The sequence below is a fragment of the Candoia aspera genome, chromosome 1 (assembly GCF_035149785.1).
Source record: "Candoia aspera isolate rCanAsp1 chromosome 1, rCanAsp1.hap2, whole genome shotgun sequence".
Classification (NCBI taxonomy): domain Eukaryota; kingdom Metazoa; phylum Chordata; class Lepidosauria; order Squamata; family Boidae; genus Candoia; species Candoia aspera.
The window spans coordinates 331,134,262-331,155,005 of record NC_086153.1 but is presented as its reverse complement, the minus strand read 5'-3'; the positions used below and the strand labels follow the sequence as shown (position 1 = coordinate 331,155,005).

The 20,744-nt window shown below is 42.6% G+C and overlaps 1 protein-coding gene across 1 annotated transcript in view; it reads left to right on the top strand.

Annotated features, from left to right (window-relative positions):
* The first annotated feature begins 214 nt into the window (after positions 1–214).
* The window catches only part of ELL (elongation factor for RNA polymerase II), a 49,703-nt gene continuing 29,173 nt past the window's right edge, over positions 215–20,744 (top strand). Inside the window, exon 1 of the mRNA XM_063290692.1 lies at positions 215–382. Within this exon, the coding sequence (XP_063146762.1) occupies positions 251–382 (132 nt within the window). The 5' untranslated portion in view covers positions 215–250. The remainder of the gene's footprint in view (positions 383–20,744) is intronic.

The following is a 20,744-nucleotide window of genomic DNA, read 5'->3' as shown; positions in this document are numbered from 1 at the left end:
AGTTGCTCTTGCGCAGTTTGTCGCTACAGCCCCTAGCAATGGCGGTGCTGGAGAGTTTGGAAACGTACCAGAAGAGGGCGCCTATAAGCTAAGGAAAGGGAAGCTATACACTACACTTCCCGTCGTTCTTTGCAGCTTAAGCTTGCCGCCGCGCGGCTAGATGACGTTACACAGGGGCGTTTCTGCTCCATAATGGTTGAGGGGGCGTGTCCCAGGGGCTTCCGCCGCCACCGCCGCGGAGATTCCCAAGATGGCGGCGCTGGCTGAGAGGGGGTATGCGCTGTCCTGCGGGCGCCTCGGCCGCGGCACACGAGTCTCTGTCTTCCACGTCAAGTTGACTGAATCGGCCCTGCGAGCCTTCGAGGCCTACCAGGGACGCAAGGTGGGTCTCTGGGCAAGGAGGGGGGCGGGGCAGCGACCCTCCCCTCTCATTAGGAGAAGTTGGTTGAGGGGGAAAAAGAGAAGAGAACCCCCCTCCTCTTAATGCCAGCTGGAAAAGTGGGAGGCTGGAAAATTGGGGGCCTCCTTTCCCTCACCAACACAAGGTTTGAGAGGAAAGGAAAGTGGACTCCCTTCCCCTCTCCTAAATGTGGGGAGGGAGCGGGAAGAGGGACCCTCTCTCCTCAAAACTAGTCTGACGAAAGATTTCCTCAACAAGAAGCAAATGGCTCTTTTAAGGACAGAGCCCTTCTTAGAAATATAGGGAGACGCAGGATTGGAATTCTGCTGGTGAGATCTTTCCCCGCCCACAAAAAGAAAATAAATGGCCTGGATTAGAAAGAAGCGACTCCTCTAGCAAATCTAGGTGGTTGAAATGTAAGGAAATGTGGAAAGGGTAGCTTTTCTTCTCTCTCCGTCAAAAAATAAAAACTGTCCTGGGAGATGTCTTGCTTCAGCAGGGAATAAGAGCTGAGCAGCCCCCTCCCCCCTTAAATGGAAAAAAAAATATTGAGGAAATGTTATGTCTTTCACTCCAAAAGCCCACTTTGGAAGCTTCTCTTTCCTAACATCAAAGACTAGGTTGGCAAAAACCTCTGTAGGTAAAAGGTAAAGCACTAGAAGGAAATAAGAAAAAAGCAGATTTTCTCTGCCTTTTTAATAGTCAATTAGGGGACTGATCATGGATTGGAAATTAACCAACTGGAGTGGGGATGTTGAGTGCAAAGTATAGGACTTGAATTGTATTAAAGGGACAGTCTTGTTTTCTTAGCAAGAAGCTGACAAAAAGGATCTCTTAAAAATGGATGCAGGACACATAAAAGTACAGACCTTCTGGTTGCTCTCCCCAAACGTACCATAGAAATGAGAAGGCTCTTCTCATAAATCTTGAAAGGAATGAAGTGATGGGCACATGGGTTGACTTGGGGATCAGTTTATATTAGACACTCCCTTGTTACTGCCAAACCAAGAAAATAAGCTCCTTAAAAGAGACTTATTAGAGTTCAGAAACTCTAAGAAGAGTTGAATAAACTAAATATGAGTGGAAAGTGTAGATATTAGGTAAACGGCCTTGAGTTTTGTTGGGATATTTTACAAAGAAATATGCTTTAAATATGTTTGTTTTTAATGTACAGTATTGGTCATTTCTGGGCAGAAAGGCAGAATTTGAATTAGGGTACATTAAATTGTGTAGAGAATCCATTCCCAAATGTTAGAAAAAGGATATTTTTAAAAAAATGATTTGGGAAGGAGCTTTTTAAAGAGAAATTTTTTAAATTCTATTTTCCATTATCAGGTGTACATAAGGAGGATCTGAACTGGTTCCTTGACTTTCATGTAGCATAAAGGGAGAATGAGCAACCTCCTCATCTCTTCTCTCTCTCTTTGTGTGTGTGTGTGTGTGTGTGTGAAGAGAGACAACATGGAAATGAGGAATCCATGAGGATGGCAGCTTCCTTTTGCCTTGCTCAATATTGCTCTGTTTGAGGGGTTTGCCTAAGCCTTGGTCAAGGACTGCAATGCGAAGAGGCCATGCTGTATAGCAGTGAACTCAAGGGCTTTGAGTATGTGTGGGTAATCCATGAGGTGCAAAAGATTGCAGCTTGTAAAGAGCTCTACCCCTTTTCTCATTGGACACCTGGCCATGGGAAACATTTCACTAATTTCCTGCTGCTGTTAGCAGTGTGAAAAGAACAATTGGGTCCCCCATCAATAAACTCATTGACTGGCTAATAGTGGGAAAGCACTGTGACAGACCATTGAATCTTTGGCTGTTGTATTTTTGGAAAAGGTGACGTTCCTAATGTTTTTTAAAAAGTTCTGTAAACATTCTGTGTCACACAGTGGTCTTCCTTGGATGGAATTCCAAGGCATGCTGTGATGCCTAACTCACATTTTTAATCTTTAGATGGAGAGAGGAAGTTGAGATGATGCCAGTTATAGAAATATCCCCGCCATCCATCTTTTTTTTTCTCTTTTAGAATTCCAGTCTGAAGATGTAGAACTTCTGTATTCTGGTCTAAATTTTGCTGTTAATCCGTATCTTAAATGCACCTATTTTACAGATTTAGGAGATAATTAAATAGCTTCTTCCCTTGTCTTTCATATCCTCAGTCTCAAGTGAAAATCCTTGGTGCTGACTTGCTCACTTCCTCCCCCACGCCTTGTTGTTTCACCAAGAACATCAGTACTGAATATACTTTAAAAGGATTTTTTTTATTAAGTTGGAGAACTGGAATCTGGCTGGGGGAAGGGCTGTTCCATTGCCAGTCACTGCTGCTTACTCTCTTGTGTTAAGTTGTGTGAACTCTGATGACGGAGATCCTGACTTAGATTTCTTGGGGAGCTGCCAAATGCGGTACTCTGGAAGCTCTCCTTTGGAGGGGGTGTTGAAATGCTCTTTGGTCGCCTAATTTGAACTCTTGGAAAGAGTTTAAGCAATATGGCTTTGAAGGAAAACATTGACTCCTGTTTTAATAGTGATTTTCAAGATGAATTGTGCCTGTTTTTTAAAACATAACAATTTTCTTTCCAGTTCTGCCCTCCATCCAAGTTGAGTTGCAGTAGCCAAGAGGCAAACCTGTTTATCATTGGCAACCTCAGCTTCCAGTAAAGGCAGTTTGGGATTGTGTCATTCTCTATTTTTAATGTGGGAAGTTGGTTACCCGGTGGGCCTCAGGCAAGCTAAGAAGAGGACTCCTGCTAATTACTAACTGAAGCACTGATCACCTTAGCATGAGTTTCTTGCCGCAATTACTTCTAAGGATATATTTATCAGTTGCAGAAAAAGTTGGTATGAGAATGATATGGAAGAGGGAAAGTGCCTGATGCTTTTCTCAAAAAAAAAGGGGGGGGCCCTTCTCACTTGTAGGATCTTTGGATAGAGCTGTGTAACTTGGGTGAGCATATAGAATAGGCAGATTATATGCATTTCCTGAAGAAGACAGGAATGAGTGTGGTCTTTCACTACCATCACCCCCCAATTAAGGCAATAAATTACAGTTGTGGGATTGCTTGGTATTATGATAATTTTGGGCTATAATCTCAAATATTGCATAATGCCATTATTCCAAAGATTGCAACAAAAAATAATGTTATGAAACTTGGATCCAGTCCTAGGTTGATGAGGGGCTACTGGAGCCAGGAATATATGTTAGAATAACTCTCATCATGTGACCAGTGATGCATCCTTTATAGAAGACTGGAGTTGGCCAAATCAGATTGATGATTCTTCATGCTCTGTATTACGTATTACCTGATAAAGACTCCTTAGGTTTTCAAGTTGGGGCCTTTTCCAGGATTCTCTTATATGCAAAGCAGGTCCTTTATCATTAGCAGTGACTCTTCTTCTGAATTGCCTTTCTCCTTTTTAAATTAGCTATCCAGTGTAAACCTGAATATCCCTCTTGGCTGTACTATTCATTATAACACTCTTGCAGGTTTTAGGAACACAGGTCATTGGTAGAGATCTTTTCATAGGCATTGTTAGGCATATATGATGTGGCAAGCAGGAGTTTGGAATAGTTCATTCTGTTGATGCAAGCTAAACTTGACTACATCTTCCTGTTGATCCAAACTGGACTTGGCTCCATATCATGTGCAAAATAGCTCTGTTGGGTCATTGGAAAGCATATTATTTGGCTCTGAGATCCCAGTTCAGATCCCCACTTGATTCTGAAATTCACTAGGTAAATTTCTTATGGGCTAACATTATTGGAGTCATTGCATTCTCTGTGCATTCATAGAAGGTCCAGACAATTCATTTGGCCTATCTTTCCTGCAAGAGATAGTATGAAGTTACGTATGAAAGGGAGGAGCGTGTATATTCATGGAGTGTTTAGTGCTGGAAAGAGCATCAAAAATCATCACTTCTGTTAGGAAGCTGTTTCTAGCTTGTTGTTTTTTAAATTCAGATGCCTGCAATAAGCATCATTAGATGGAGTGACTTAAATCCCCTTTCCAATACTGTGATACGAAGTTTAAAAATCTACTAATTTTGTTCAGTGTTTCTCTCTCTGAGCTGACACTAACTGACCTTGTAAATGGTCAGTAGGAAATTTTTTTTGATAAAGATGGGTGATTTTCACAGATGTCTAAAACTTGTAACCTTCTCTGAATTTCCAAATAATGGCATTTTGACTGTTAGACCCTGCTGGGGCTGTGGAGTTATGCTGTCTCTTTACATGGGCTTGCCTACACATTAATATACACACAACATTACAAACATAATCCACCATCAATCAGGATTAAACAGTCATTTATTTTGTCTGAAGTACAAATGACACAACTGAGCAATCAATAATAATGCATTTGTGAGTTGCAAATTGACTACAGATTCACAATATAATGGTTTGTTCAAAATGGCACTAGATGGGCCTCACTGGAGCAAGTGTCTGAGATCAGTATGATGTGGTGAATGGTTGTATACTTGCAGTTTTCTGAGAAGAATAAATGGATGCTTTTGAAGGGCTGTCGGATGGGGCTAATCCTGACCACCTAAAAGTTTGATTCAGTGGCCAAAGATTTGAAAAGCATTACAGGTAGTTCTCGCTTAACAACCACAATTGGGACTGGAATTTCAGTTGCTAAGTGAATCAGTCATTAAACAAATCCGACCTGATTTCATGACCTTTTTTGTGGCGGACGTTAAGTGAATAACCGTGGGCATTAAGCTAAGCCAAGTGGCTGTTAAGTGAATCATGCAGTTTCCCTTTGATTTTGCTTGCCAGAAGCCACCCAGGAAGGTTGAAAATGGCAGTCACATGACCACGGGACACTTCAGCGGTCATAAATGTGAACCGGTTGCCAAGTGCCCAAATCATGATTTATTTTATTTATCCAATTTGTCCCCACCCATCTCCTCCCATCACGTGACTATGAGGACGCTGCAGTGGTTGTAAGTGTGAGGACCAGTCATAAATTGGTTTTTCATCACTGACATAAGTCTGAACCATCACTAAACAAATGGTTGTTAAGCGAGGACTACCTGTATATGTATCTGTGCACTTTGTCTCTAAAGAATGCTGAAGGTGGCACCTGTGAATGTGAAACATCCTTTTGTCCAGCCCCACCCTATACTTAAATCTTCTCTGACAGGTCTCTATCCTGTTGGAAACCTTCTGGGGAAGGCAGTTCTGCCACACACAAAGCAGTTGGGTGGATTTGTCTGCTTGTACTGAGGTGCCTCTCCCCCTCCTCTTGCTCACTCACATCAAGGCCTGTTGTAATTGAACCATCGGCTGAAGTAGTTGTGACATCCTATGAGTAGCCGGGTTGGCAAGGAAGTGCCTCTTTGGAGACACACATACTTAAGTGACTGGCGGTGATCAAAGGAACATGGGAGTTAGGAAATCCCGAATTCAAATCTTGCTTTGGGACAATAGCTCAGGGGTAAAGCCTCTATTTCGCACGAAGACAATAAGTTCAGTCCTCTGAACTGCCAAGACCTGGGTGATGTTAAAGATCATTCTGTCAAACTCAGGAGAGCCAGTTCCAGCCTGAGCAGGCTACACCATGGGCAGTAAACCAGGGCACACAGAAAAAGAAGGAGAAATGCAGATATGTTTGTGTTAGGGGCGGCTAATGTAATGTCTCTTTGCTAAGTGTTCATGGATATGACAAGTACCAGATCAGGGATGGCCCATAATATCCTTATTTTTGCAGAGTATTTTCTTGTTTGCAAATTACTGTAGGTATTTTGTTATAAGAAAAATGTTGGTATGTGAACTTCTATGATGAATGGAATTGGTCATATCTGTCATTATACAACATAGAATTGTCTTACGCTGGGGTTAGACGATCTGCCCTTCTAGTAGCCCAGTATTTTCTCCTTGTCTCACAATGATTCTGCAGGTCCAGATGGAGGAGGACCTGTCCTTCCACTTGCTGCCTCACTTTTTTGTATTCCAAATAGCTACCTTGGATTACAAGCCCTCTGTTAATTCTTACTTGTCTCCTTATTTCAAATTCTTTAGCACTGCTTTGCAGATAAGCCTCCCTACGTTATTAGTCTTCAAAATTGTATTTCCTGCCTGGTCATACGTATTACTTGTATCTGACTCACTGGCAGCTGAGAAATGATACAGCTCTTTCCAATTTTGCAGAATCTTCCCTGTGCACCCCCCCACCAGCCTTAGATATGTAATTGGGTGCAAACCTTGTTCAAGAACATGAGTTTGGAACTCCTCAGATCAAAATTCAGCTCATTCTGGATCTGGATAACAGGGTTTATTAAAATATATTCAGTGTGCTTATGTTTTTATCATTTTTAATATTGCTAGCCACCCAGAGTCATGTATTTGAGAAGGGCAGCCATATAAATCTAATAGCAGTAGTGCTCATTTAGCAACCGTTTGCAGTTACAGCGGTGATGAAAAAGTAACTTTGAGATCAATTCTCACATTTACAACCTTTGCGGGTCTGTAAAGCAAAGGAAAGCTGAAGTAAGACTGTAATCACAGTGGTGGTTTCACTTAGCGACTGCTTTGCTTAACAGCCAAGTTGCCAGACCCAATTGTGGTTGCTAAATGAGGGCTACCTGTAAATAAATAAATATGGATAAGCTACCATACAGGGTTGTTGAAAAGGTTACTGAGGAGCAAGTCGAGTTCTAGAGTGGTAGCTGTGCCAGGTCCCAAAGCCTTATGGCATCTTACAGGCAGACAGATTTCAGACAGTGGCGTTTTATGGGCTTGTATCATAATGCAGGGGCTACTGGGTCATAAAAGCTGCTTCCACAGTGAAACTTATTAATCTTTAAGCTGCTACAAAGTGTGGGTAGGCGCACAAAGCATATGAAAAGTATCGGAGCAAATAGTATTAAAGTAGAAGTTAATATTCTGTTTTTGGGACATTTGGTCAAACAACATTGCTATTCTGATTGTATCTTGTAGACCTGATCAGAACTTGCTGGTTTCTCAGCTTGACATATTTTTTTCTTTTCTTTTTTTTTTGGATGCACAGGAAAAAATTGTCCATAATTTTTGTCTGAGATGTGCAGTTGCTATGGGATTCAACAGCAGATATGAAGGTTATTATGCAATCTCTTTCTTCGCTGCACACTTCGTTAGTAGTTTACTTTTTCCTGGGTGTGTGGAAGATAGTAACAAATGTGGTATGTGGAGAGCAATATTTACAAAGCAATATGGAAATACAGATCTTAATGAGTCGCTTGTGTTGTTTTCCTAGCCACTGTTTTACATCTGCCACTTCTGTTGCAAGACAAAGCGATGGCCCTGCTTTGCTGCCCTGTTGCTCTCAAAAGAATTAAAATGAGGGAAGGGTAGAGTTTATAACAGGGTTAGGAATTCTGTATCCTGTATGCAACAAATTAAGAATCTTGAGGTTTGTTGGTATTTTTCTTAACCTCTGGTATTACTTTGTGAAGTTGAACAACAAAGTAGAGGAGGAACATACGTCAGTTAGGGACGGTATGCGTCTCTTAATCCACAGGAGTGGTTGACCAGCGTTTGCAGGTGGAAATGCTGGAACGTGCTGTGCTCTTCCGAGAATCCTCTGAGTCTCACCAGCTGTGCAGGACTGTGCTACTCAAACCGTGCAGGGCTCTGTTAAAAAGAGGCAGAGTCTCACAAAGTTTGGCCCAGTTGTTTGGGAAGGGCGCTGTGTCCAGGGAATGGGTGCTTCTTGTCTAGAATCCCACAACGTTTTAGGAAAATGTTTTCGGACGATATTCCTAGAATCATCTGAAGCTGCCTTTGGCTAAGTCTGATATAATCAGTTCATCCAGTCCAGTGCTGCCTGATGCCAGCATAGCTTTCTCATGCAGAGTGGTCATTCCCAGATATAAATGGTAAACTGGAAAACTTTCTATAAACCTTTTCTTTTCTTTGAGTAATCGGTGTAAACTTCCTTTACCTCTTTACTTGAAACCATGGAAATCTCCCACTTAAGTACAGGCAGAAGTTGGGTCTTGTGGAGCTGTCAGCAATTGAACCTGGTGTTACTGAGGTAGATGACTTTTGTTCAGTCTGAGGAATGGACTCAGCCTGTGAGTGGTATACAAGGGCTGCACAATTTAAAAAGTTGCAACAGGCCTATATTTGATTTTAATTTAAAAGCATATTAAAATAAAACCCATTCCAGTCAGTTTGCATCATTTACCACATATTATTTTTTTCATTTGGTCATATTGACTGCTCCAACTTTGCTCTAACTTTTGAACTGCTCAGGGCTGAACTCAAGATTTGGGGGCACACGTGGGTCTCAGGCTTAGCATCTCTGCAGTATTATTGCCTAGTCTGACTGGCAGAGGTTCTCCAAGGTCTCAGCCACAAAGCCTTTCTCAGCCACAAAGGCATTGCTTTTAAATTGCAGATGCCAAGGATTGAGCATGAGACCTTTTGCAGGCAAAACAGGGGATCCTGCCACAGTGCCCTCTTCTCTTCCCTCTTTGAAGGAGGCAAAGTATACCTATACAAGGTCTGCAGGAGCTGATCCAAAATGCTTACTGGTCTAGGACAGTATTTTTCAACCTCAGTAACTTTAAGATGCATGGACTTCAACTCCCAGAATTCCCCAGCCAGGGATTCCTAAAGTTGCTGAGGTTGAGAAATGCTAGTCTAGCAGAGGAGTTATCCTTGGTCTGGATTGACAGTTCATCAATAAATCAAGCAGATCATTCACCATTGCTTCTTGCTCTGCCCCAGATACTGGTGGTTCATCATCACATGCATATGAACAGGCCAATCTGCAGTTTGGCCCAGTCAGATAAATATTCATCTTCAGTAGGAATTGGAGAATTTTCGGTCTATTCTGCCATCTTTACCCTAGTCAACTAAGCCATTTCCTTTTGTGTCAGCTGCTGAGCAAAGCAAATATTTCCAATGGCCTTGTCCAGTTGGGTGAGATTCCATGGTAAGGATGGATGGCAGTTTTTTACTTCCAAACTAAATGCAACCAACAGATGTCAAAGGATGTGGGCACTGCCTCTGCATAATAGTGGCATGCTTCTCAAAACAGGGCAAACAAAAACCTCCATAGGAGTCCAGCCACATTCTACTGTGATGGATTATGTAATGGTCAAGAAAAAATTATATTGTTCATTCTTAACTCTGAGCTAAGGATAATTGAATATGAATTTAATATAAAAATATAAATTGAAATAATAATACATTGAAATTGAACTAGTAAATAAGCTAAAGATAAGCTACCTTTTTGGGGGTGGGAGCATTTTAGGAATTTTGAGAGTATGTGGTGGGCTGCCATGGCAGATATCTGTCACAGGAGATTTGTATGGTCCCAAAATGTCTATCACAGTGGACATGGCCAGTCCCAAAATGTCCATTTATTTTGAAGGTAAGCAAAGCTAAAATAAGCAGTTAGTGGGCCCAGTATCAACCATGGGGGGAGTCCCCCTTGTGATCTCTGGGTTTACCTTTTATTTTCTTTCTGTTACCTGCATCCTTCTTAAAGCAGCAGGGGAAGGGTGGATAGCTCTTACCAAAGGCCTGAATGGATCTTTTGCAGTGGAGTTCTTGCCGTAGGCTGAGGGCCTGAAATTAGGAAACCCTAGGCCTCCAAGTTGCCTACTTCTGAACTGACATTATGTACAAAGCCTATTTGTTCAACAAATTATGGCTGCAGCCTGGCTTAACATTACATGTACATACTTCTAGCCAGTCAGGAAAAGCACTCCTAAACAAATCTTGAAAGCCCTTTCAGTAATGAGGCTCATGGATATCTCAGTTGGAACAGTTCCACAAATGTGGAGCCGCTCCTAAGAAGGCCCTGGCCTTTTGTCAAGCAACACATTTGCTTTTATTGGCGTGCCCGCAAGAAGGATTTTGAAGGCTGATCGAAAAGTTTAGGCAGAAAAACGTGGTCCCAAGCAGTATACAGTTTTACAGGTTAATACAACAGGTTATTGGACTCGTAGGTACATTGGCAGTCAGTGCAACTGGAACAGAGTGTCCCAACTTTGATCTTACCCTACTAATATCCAAGTAAGTTGTGTTTTATATCAGTTTGAAGTTTCTGATCATCTGCAAATATGGCCTCACATCAGCATTGCTGTGTGCAGTTGGCAGGATGCTGGAATAAGAGGAAGTTTGCTGTGATCCATTAGAGCTCATCCTCTTTATCTTGCAGTGAGTTAAACTTCTGTAATGATTTTATTTTATCACAGCAGCAGCAGCTATGATAGCTGATAACAAAGTCTCTGTATTAAGTCACACTTTCTGTCTTTATATTGTGGGGAAAACAAGTAAAGTCTTATCACATTTATGCCCTGCTTGTAGCACCTCCTAAAGGTATTTCTTTGACCGTTCTTGGTCACAGGCCATTGAGTTTCACAGAACATTGGTCTGGTCTAGCTGGGCGCTCTCATTTGTTTTCTTCTCTCAGGTCTCTGTGACCTCGTTTCTGAAAAGCACAGAAGGGGAAGCACCAGTCAAATAAAGCAGCATATTTTCCCCATTCAGCTTGGTAGTGTGGACGCATACACGGTAGAGCTGTCCTATGAAATGTGCTCAGTCCATCTGTAACCTCATTTTCCTTAAAGTAGCACTTTTGAGTGAGTTGTCTCGTGATATAGGGCAGTCCCAAGCTTTCACAAATTTTCTTGTGCATGGGAAACTAATGAGAAGATCAGGGATTCTAGTGTTATACTCTCCCTGATATATTAGCTTGTAAACTCAGGGCACTTTTTGTACATGGAGGGTGTGTGTGTGTGTGTGTGCGCGCGCGTGCACCTTCAATCGGTTTTTGACTCCTGGTGACTGCATGGACTGGTCTCTGCAGTTTTCTTGGCAAGGTTTTTCGGAAGTGGTTTGCCATTGGTTCCTTCCTACGAGTAGAGTGCAAGCCCCCACTGGCAGTCCTGAAATGGCATGACCCGGTTACAGGGTTACCGCCTAAGAAGATGTCAGCACGGTTTCCATCTCCCTTGAGACCCTTCCGTTCCCAGTTTTGCAGAGGTGGTGGTGCTTGGCTCCCCCATTTTAAAGCATGTATTTGCAGCTGTATGGAGTGGGAATTTCCTCTTCCGTTTTTTTAAAAAAATGGTTTTTACTGGGTATTCAATTCTGGGAAATTATCGCATGTATTTAATCTAAAAGAAAAGGTTTATAGAAAAAAATGAAGCCTCTGAAGTTCTGTTGTGGGCAGTTAATGAGATGAGAATTGATAAAAATTTGAGTGGGAGCTGTTTGTCTGTAAACTAGCATTCCCCAGCTTGGTGCCTTCCAAATGTGTTGGACTACAACGCCAATAATTACCATGCTCCTTAAGAGGGGTAGAAGTTGCAGTCCAGACACATCTGGAAGGTACCAGCTTGGGACAGATGCTATAAACCATTTCGGTTCTTCATCCGGTAGGTGCGTTTTCCTTGCTTTCTCAGAGTTAGTCTTAAGCAGTGAGTTGCAGCCCAGTATATAATCCTCCTACAACAAACTAGCTGAATTAAAGCTGGGATAGGGAGCTTGTAATAACAAATAAAGAGTAAAAAATAAGTTGAGCAAGGAAGTGGGTTTTGGTTTTCAAGCCCCTAGAGAAGGAGGCTGAGAGGATCAATGCAGCATTTTCAGGGGAAGGTTTTTTTTTTTTTTTTTTTGTGGGGCTGAGCTTTAAAACAAATTCAGTGCCCTGACAGCTCGGAACACTTTTTTTTGAAACAGAGAGCCAGTAATTTTATTCTGGAGAACAGTCTGTCTTCTTTTGCAGTGGAGAACCAAGTCTGGTGGCTTTACTTCGGCCCTTTCACCTTTGAAATGGGGGAATATGATAGGCCGCCTCACAGAAAGATTTCTGGGGAAGGGTTGAAGTGAGTACCAGCTGCTTATGGAGATTAGACGACCCAGTACATAGAAGACAAAATTGACGGAGACTATAGGAAAACAGCCAATGGCAGGGAAGCATTGCATAAACATAAGAAATCCAACTCCATGGCTTTTCTTATTTAATCCAGCATCCTGTTTCTCACTGTAATTCAACCAGATGCTTCCAGAAACCACAGGCAAGGCACGAGGGCATTTGCCTCTCTGGCTGCTGTTTTTCTGTAGCAGTTCATACTCAAAGGCATTCTACTTCTGATTCTGGAAACAGCGTATGGCAGCTAAGACAGTTTGCCCACTGCAATTGAAAAAGTAAACAACTCAGAAATACCTAGAGCATGTACACTTCTGCATTTTAATCTCTTTAAATCAAAACTGTGGGACTCAAGTGGATTTCATTCATCTAGAAATGAACACTATTAAAGAATAATGCACTTTTTAAGTAAATAAAATGAGCATCTGAAATTTTCCATGAAAATCAGAAAAAATAAAATATCTGGTTCACACATAGTGAATGCCATTATTTGTGTGGGTATTGAATTTGCAGATATGTATGACTGGGGGCAGGATATCTGTATGTGCTTAGAGGCACACATAAGGGAATTCTTCACATCAAAAGTATAACTTTAATTTAAAGTAAAGTGGTAAAGGTAAAGGTAATAATTCCTTCATAATGCGATTTTATGCAGTTTTTTTTTCTCCTCAGTAGCCTAGGCTGACTAAGTATGCACACAAAAATCCAGGAACTTTTGATCAATTACTTATTGCAGAAAAGCTAAGAAGCCATTATGAAAAAAAAATAGCAACTGCTGAATATCAAATGTAAGTTCAACATAATGATGATATTCAAATTTCTTTTGCCTCCCACCCCATATAAGGGGCTAAAAGCAAATCCCTTTTGGGTGGGAGATATAGTTTTCATCTATTTGTTGTTTTGATGATGGCCTGATATAGTATCAGATTGCTTAATCTGATTGTATGAGAACTGACTTTCACATTTCCTTAGAAGGCCTATTCTTTTCTAAGGAGTAACTAAGTAAATTAATTCTGTATGCCTAAATCAGAAATTTGTCCCACTAAGTTCAATGACTCTTACCCCAGGTAAATATTTATAGGTTTCCTGTATTCCCCAACTCTAATTGTGCAAAATATTAAATATGGTCCATTGCTTATACTTTCTTAATGGTGAATCTGTTGTGAACTAAAAGCAAAAGTAAATAAGGGGTTAAGGAGAACTTAAATATTCAAAAGTGCCCTGTCTGAGGACCACAGCTCTGCCATGCTACATGAGCTCCCAGTCCAATGAAGAAGAAAAGCAGAAAATATTTTTTTCCTGTGGACTAACACCCTAAAATCAGAAAACCCAATATCCTTTGAGGGGAAAAAAATTCTTTGCAAAAAATGGAATTTTTAAATGTAAAGTCAAGCCTACCTTGACTCAAGTTTGACTCCTAGTATCTGTGTGGAACCTCCTTACACTTTTCTTGGCAACATATGGAAGTGGCTTGCCAGTCTAGTCTGTAGCCCTGGACTTCCTGTTGACGTCTTATCCAAGTACTAACCAGGTCCAAATGTGTTTACCTTTTTCTAAATCAACCAGAGCTGGCTAGGTGCTGCCACCTGCTGTGACACTACATGGAAGATGATATTATTATTATTATTATTATTATTATTATTATTATTATTATGTGCCATCAAGTCGTTTTCAACTCCCAGTGACCATATAGATAGATTTTCTCCATGATGATCTATCCCTAACCTGTTCTTTCAGGTCTCCCAATGGTTCCCCCATTGCCACTGTAACTGAGTCCATCCATCTTGTTGCTGGTCGTCCTCTTCTTTTTCCTTCCATCTTTCCCAGCATTAGAGCCTTCTCCAGAGAGCTAGGTCTTTGCCTAATATGTCCAAAGTAGGATAATTTGAACCTGGTCATTTGTGTCTCAAGTGAGAACTCTGGGTTGATTTCTTTGATGATCTTCCTATCCTGCTTCTTTAAAGTCCAACTTTCGCTTCCATAGTGTCATAGGGAATACCACGGCTTGCATGATTCTGATCTTTGTAGGTATAGATACATCACGGTATTTGAATCTCATTTCCAAGGCCTTCATGGCTGCTCTGCCAAGTGCTAGTCCGCAGCATATTTCTTGACTGCTTGTTCCTTTACTGTTGATGGTTGATCCTAAAAGGGAGAAGCTATCCACCACTTTGACTTACATGGAAGAAGGACCTGCTGATTTTCTAAAACCCATCTGAGCAGATGGCTTTTCTCTTCATGATTTGACACTCTGCATGGTAAGGTAAAACTAAATATAGGTGTCTGAAATGTGTACTAAGCATATTTCAGAAAATTATGCTTCAGTACCATTTCTGCTTTCTGTCATCTAGCTCCTCAGTGACATCTGGAGTGACCTGCCCTACAGTTTTCTCCTCCCCTCACATTTGGAGGAAATGAAAAAAAGGGTAGCAGGCACTAGTACATAATCTGCCTTTTCAGTTTATGCCCTCCAGATGTTTTGAAATGGGATTGCCCAACATTCCCAGCCATTATCCAGTGTGAGGGCCAGAAAGACTAAGTTTCTTAGGGAGCAGGAGCTTGGGATCCAATAGGCCTGTTACAATAACAATGCATAAATGTCAGTTGCTGTTTCCACTGAGGAAATGGTTAACGTTCAATCTTCTAGCCCCACACAAGGATGAAGAGATGCCAAATTTGAACCTTGGGACCACTTCTTTTTAAAAATTTATTTATTGGGTTCGTACACTACTTCAATTATTAGACTCTGGGAAGCACGCATACTTGATACAGTACTCAGATTAAAATAATATACATAAGAAATATATATCATAAAATACCCCAACACTGCTAACAACCAATCCCAAATAGCCCTTTCCATTGCAGGAGATCTAGACTGCATCTCAGACCTCAAAGGTCATAGCTTTCCAAAAACTTAGGAGCATAGGGGTAAATCTGATCTTTGGGAGAACGCTATTCCATAGAAGATGGCAAGTAGCTAAGAAAGCCCTACTCCATGGTCTCTGCAGATGAGACTTCAGGGAAGGGACCTGGAAAGGACTCTCTCTTTCAGATCTTATTGGACAGACAGAAATCCTTGGGAACAGGCAATCCCAAAGATATCCAAAGAATTATGAAGGGTTTTGAAGGTAAAAAACTGCATCAGAACTAGTCTGGTAATTTTTGCAGCTCTTGAAGCAGTGGTGATATATATGAAAACTAACTGTGTTCTGAATCACTTGAAGCTTCCAGATAGTCTTTAAGGGAAGCACTTTGTAGAGCACATTACAGTAGTCCATATGAGATATCAAAGTATGAATGATGGTGAGCATGTCCTCTTGATTCAGGAAAGGTTGTAACTGACACAAAAGATCTATGCAGAGGCCCTCCAAGCAGCAGCTGTAAGTTTAGGAGGACCACCCAGGTTATGAACCAAGGTGGAATTTCTCTGAAATCAGAAGACGTTTTGCCCAAAATCACTCTGTCTTGTCGGGATTGAATGTAAACCTGTTAGTCTTCACCCAGACCCTAACAGACTCTGGGCATTAGGACAGAGCCTCAGCTGCATCTCTTGTTCAGCCTGCTGTTGAGATGTAATGCTGAGTGTAGTCTGCATACTAGTGACTCCATGCTGGTGGATGTCTTCACCCAGTAGCTCCATGTAGAAGAGAAGCAAACATGTCTAGCTTGGGGGCATCTCACAGTGGAGGGCCCTATGGCCTGATTGCTCACTCCTTACTACCATTGACTGGGCCTGCCCACTCAGAAAGAAGGAAAACCTCTCCCATCTCCAACCCTCACAGGCAATTCAGAAGGATCAGAGACCTCTGATACATCAAGCATGACCAGGGCAGGCACACTTCCCCTATACTGGTTCCAGTGCAGGTCATCCACAAGAGCAATCAAATGTGGACTCAGTCTTATATCTGGAAGGGTCCAGATAATCAGCTTCTTCCAGGGCTCTCTTTCAACAACTTTCCCCAAAAATATAAGGTTGGAAACTGGTTAAAAGTTGTCTGAACTTGCCAGATTGAGGAATACTTCCTTGACGAAGGGGCATCTGACTACCTTCTTTAAGGCAAGCAGGAACATTCTCTTACTCAATAAGTATTCATCACTACCCAAAATCAACTTACAGTTACATCACCAGCTGGGAAAGTCAGGGATCCTCCAGGTCACCGGTGGCTGGACTGACACCCCCAAGAACCATGCCCATTTCATCAAGACTCAGAGGCTCAAACTCATCCCAGATAACCTTGCAGATAACCTGGGTTGTGGCTTAGTTCACAATTGATCTAATTATGAGTTTTCCACTATTTGTAATAAGACTAGCTTATCAAAGAGCCGTGTCCTTGAATCTCTGCTTACTAGCTTTCAAGTTCAGATAACAGTCCTGCTAGCTGTGAATTTGGGAGTTGTACATCCAAGACATCTGGAGGACATAATTGGAATAGCTGTTTCATAGTATAGTTATGTGGTGGTTCTTTGATTCTGTATATGCTACAGTGACTGGCATCAGCCTGGAGGACCTAGCAAATTTATATTGGCCTGACCAATATACTGGAGCTGTTTGTGGCTTCATTTTCCCTGCCCCTGATAATTTGCCATTCTCAAGGTGGATTTTGACTCCTGGTTTTAGCTCCACTGTTTGCAATGCAATCCTATGCAAATTACTTCCTGGTTGGTGTGCTTAAGATTTCTGAATTGCTTGATGAGTAGTGCCCGCAGGCAAATAAAAACATAGTCACCCACCAGATCACATAGTGAAGTCTAGACAATGCTCAGTCATAGAGTCCCAGGCCTGTCTTTGTTCTTGCTTTTAAACGCTGCCTTGTTGAGGAATCTTCTAATCTGAGGAACTGTGCCGTTGAAACAAACAGTTGCTATTGCAGGAGCTCCGTGTTGTGGTTAACTAGCAGTGTGCAATACATTGTGAGTTTGAAGCGTTTCGTGCTTGAACCATCCCCTTTCACATTTGGAATAGTTGTTTCAGCCTTACCAAATTTCAGTGTTGTTCCAAACATTCTGATTCTGATTTCAAAATAGCTTTGGAACACCTTTGGTAAGGTAGGAACAACCTGTTTTGTAGTCAGAGCATCTGTTTCAAGCTTGAAACATTTCTGGGATGTCAGACGCTTCCAATAGGATCGGAACAGGCTGTTTTAAACTCAGAATAGAGTGTTTCAGGTTCAAAGCATTTCAAGTATGAAACATTTTGCATACTCTACTTTAAGCTACTGATGTTTACACATGAGTCTGGCCTCTCTGGCACTGGGTTTTTCCCTTGCTGCCAAGTTGGCTTTGTCCTGAATTTTGGAAAAAGTACCATAGAAAGTACATTTGGGACAAGAAACAATCTTTTTGTCCTATTTTGCAAGCCCCAAGTTTGCAAAATGCTAACTTGCTTGAGTTATAATGTATAATTTGCTAAGCTGCTTCTGCGTTTCTTTTGCTGTGCAACCAAAATGATTTCAAAATACATCAAGGAGTTTAAGAATTGTTACTTTCTATCTTGCCAATTCCTAGCGGCTAGTTTTAGGCCTTTTTTATGGAGCATGCTTACGTGGATAGATTTGAGTGAGAAAGATGATGTGAGCAAAATGTAGTTCAAATCTGCACCAGCTCTTAACCAAATTACTTGATAAGGGAAAAAAAAAAGCCTTTTTCCCATTTAGAAATGCTTTCTTTTCTGGTCACATGGAATCCTTTTTAATCTTATCACAGATGACAACTCAATTTGCAAACTTGAACTAGTGTTGTAGATAAGCTGTAAATATCCTGTCCTAGCTGCAAATTCACTGTAAATCAGGGATGAGGAGCCTGTAGCCCTCCAGATGTTGCTAACTTCTAACATTCACACACTGCATAGCCAGTAGTGAAGGATGCTGTGAGTTTTCCTATAGCAAATCTGGTGGGCCAGAGGCTCCCCAGTTCTGCTTATAGCAAACCTATATATAAATTCCCTTCTCACCCCATGGGTGGTATGTGTCTTCCACAACTTCGGGTCCTCTACCAGAGGCCTGGGAGTTTGAGGGTTCTTTGCAGTATCTTAGCTGTTCCTAGCACTGCACTCTTCTGGACAGAGCTCTGATGTTGCTCCTGGGATCTGTTGGAGCCCCTCTCCCAGCTTGGGGGTCACATCCCTGAGTGCTCCTACCACCACCGGGACTACTTTGGCCTTCACTTTCCACATCCTCTCTAGTTCCTCCTTCAGGCCCTGGTACTTCTCCAGCTTCTAATACTCTTTCTTCCTGATGTTGCTGTCACTTGGCACCACTACATCTATCACCACTGCTGTCTTTTGGTCCTTGTCCACTACCATGATGTCTGGTTGATTGGCCAGTACCTGCCTGTCTGGACCTGGAATTCCCACATGATCTTAGCTCTGTCATTCTCCACAACCTTCTGTGGAATCTCCCATCTGGACTTGGGAGGGTCTAGCCCATACGTTGTGCAGATGTTCCTGTACACAATGCCAGCTATTTGGTTGTGCCGTTCAGTGTATGCTGTTCCTGCCTGCATCTTACACTCTGCCACTATGTGTTGGACTGTCTCTGAGGCCTCTCTGAACAGTCTGTACCTTGGGTCCTGTCTAGTGTGGTAGACCCCTGCTTCTGTGGATCTGGTGCTTAGTGCCTGTTCTTGTGCTGTTATGATCAGTGCCTCAGTGCTGTCTTTTAGTCCAGCCCTTTCCAGCCAGCCACTGATAGGATTTCCCAATGTCACCCCAGCTATCTGTCGATGGTACATCCCATGCAGGATCTTGTCTTGCCATGGCACTTCCTCTGCTTGATCTTCCTTCCATGTCTGCTGCTGCCTCAGGCATTCTCTCAACAGCTCATCTTTAGGTGCCATCTTAACTGATGTACTCCTGAATGCTCTGGGTCTCATCCAGGACAGTGGCTTTGACATTCACCAGACCCCGCCCTCCCTCTTTCCGCCTGGTGTACAGTCTCTGGGTGTTGGACTTGGGGTGGAAGCCTCCGTACATTGTGAGGAGCTTCTGGGTCTTCACATCAGCAGCCTCCACGTTCTCCTTTGGCCAGTTAACTGTACTGGCAGGGTATCTGATGACTGGCAGGGCATACATGTTGATGGCATGGATCTTGTTCTTCCCACTGAGCTGGCTTTTCAGGACCTGTCTTATCCTTTGGTGGTACTTGGATGTTGCTGTCTTCCTTGCCTTGTCATCATGGTTCCCATGAGTCTGTGGGATACCAAGGTACTTGTAGCTGGTCTGTATGTCAGCTATGTGGCCTGCTGGTAGTTTTGCCCCATCAGTCTTAACAATCTTCCTTCTCTTTACTACCATCTGGCCACACTTCTCCAGTTCGAATGACATCCCAGTGTCCTCACTGTAGATCCGTGTCAGGTGGATCAGTGAGTCAGTGTCTCGTTCACTCTTAGCATACAGCTTGACATCATCCATGTAGAGGAAGTAGCTGGTGGTAGTTCCACTCTTGAACTTGTATCTGTATCCAGTTCTTGTGATAATCTGGCTGAGGGGGTTCAAGCCCATGCAGAATAGCAGCAGGGACAGTGCATCACCTTGGTATATGCTGCACTTGATGGCCACTTGTATGAGCTGCCTTGAGTTGACTTCCAGGGTTGTCTTCCCCAGTCCCACTGAATTCTTGAGGAAGGTCCTGAGTGTCCTGCTGACTTTGTATAGCTCCAGGCATTCACAGATCCATGTATGTGGCATTGAGTCGTAGGCTTTCCTGTAGTCAATCCAGGCTGTGCTCAGATTGGTCTGTCTAGACCCTGAGTCTCGGGCAACTGCTCTATCTATGAGCAACTGGTTTGGAGCCCCTGGTTTTGTTCCCAATGCCCTTCTGAGCTGTGCTCATGTACTGGCCCACATGGTCCTGCAGCTTGGCAGCTATGATGCCTGATAGGACTTTCCATGTTGTGGGGAGGCAGGTTATTGGCCGATAGTTGGATGGTGCTGTTCCCTTGTTGGGGTCTTTCATGATCAGCACTGTCCTACCTTGTGTTAGTCAGCCTGGGTGGGAGCCTGCTGCTACAGCTGATTCATCTGTGCTGCTAGGCGTTCATGCACTGCTGTTAGTTTCTTTAGCCAGTAGGTGTGGATCATGTCTGGGCCAGGTGCTGTCCCGCTCTTCATGTTCTTGACCCGCTGTTGGATGTCTGCTACTGTGACGGTGACTGGTTCCTGCTCTGGGAGATTTCTGAGGTCTGCTGTCAGGTTCTGCAGCCACTTTGCACTGGTGTTATATGTCTTCTCTTTCTCCCATAAGTTCTTCCAGTACTGTTCAGTTTCTGGTGTTGATGGCTTTGCTGTTACTGTGTTGTTGCACTGCAGTTGGAAGTACACCTTGGATGGTTCTTTGGCAAACAGGGCGTTTATCTTCTTGGCCTCTGCTTCTCTAGTGTATCTCCTTAGCCTGATAGCCAGTGCTGTGAGCCTTTGTTTAGCAGTCTCTAGGGCAGAGCTTTCCAAACTTTTCATTTTGGTGACACACTAACACACTGCAGGTGTG